This window comes from Corvus brachyrhynchos, unplaced genomic scaffold, assembly GCF_000691975.1.
Source record: "Corvus brachyrhynchos isolate BGI_N302 unplaced genomic scaffold, ASM69197v1 scaffold1005, whole genome shotgun sequence".
Lineage (NCBI taxonomy): Eukaryota > Metazoa > Chordata > Aves > Passeriformes > Corvidae > Corvus > Corvus brachyrhynchos.
Window position 1 is genome coordinate 247,197 of NW_008238124.1, and position 277 is coordinate 247,473.

The following is a 277-nucleotide window of genomic DNA, read 5'->3' on the forward strand; positions in this document are numbered from 1 at the left end:
GTCTGCCGCCACGTCCTGCAGTTCTGCCGCGAGAACACCGAGGTGCACAAGGCTTTCTCGCGCATCGCCAAGGTGGGATACCTCTCCCGCGGCCGTGGCGTCCTTTTCCTGGGCTTCCCCAATGCGGGCTCGGCCGAGAACTTTCTCCAGTTTGGGCTGGAGAGCCTGCTGATGTCCCCCACGTCCCTGTCCCTGCGGGAGCTGGACAGCTACTCGGACAACCTGGGGGACTATGCCCAGGAGCTGCGGGAGACAGGCAACCAGTACGACCCCAACG

The 277-nt window shown here is 64.6% G+C and overlaps 1 protein-coding gene across 1 annotated transcript in view; it reads left to right on the forward strand.

Moving 5' to 3' along the window:
- Positions 1 to 277, forward strand: part of CUNH9orf172 (chromosome unknown C9orf172 homolog) — a 2,073-nt gene that overhangs the window by 1,217 nt on the left and 579 nt on the right. The window contains 1 exon segment of the mRNA XM_017733416.1: positions 4 to 276. Coding sequence (XP_017588905.1) covers positions 4 to 276 — 273 coding nt within the window.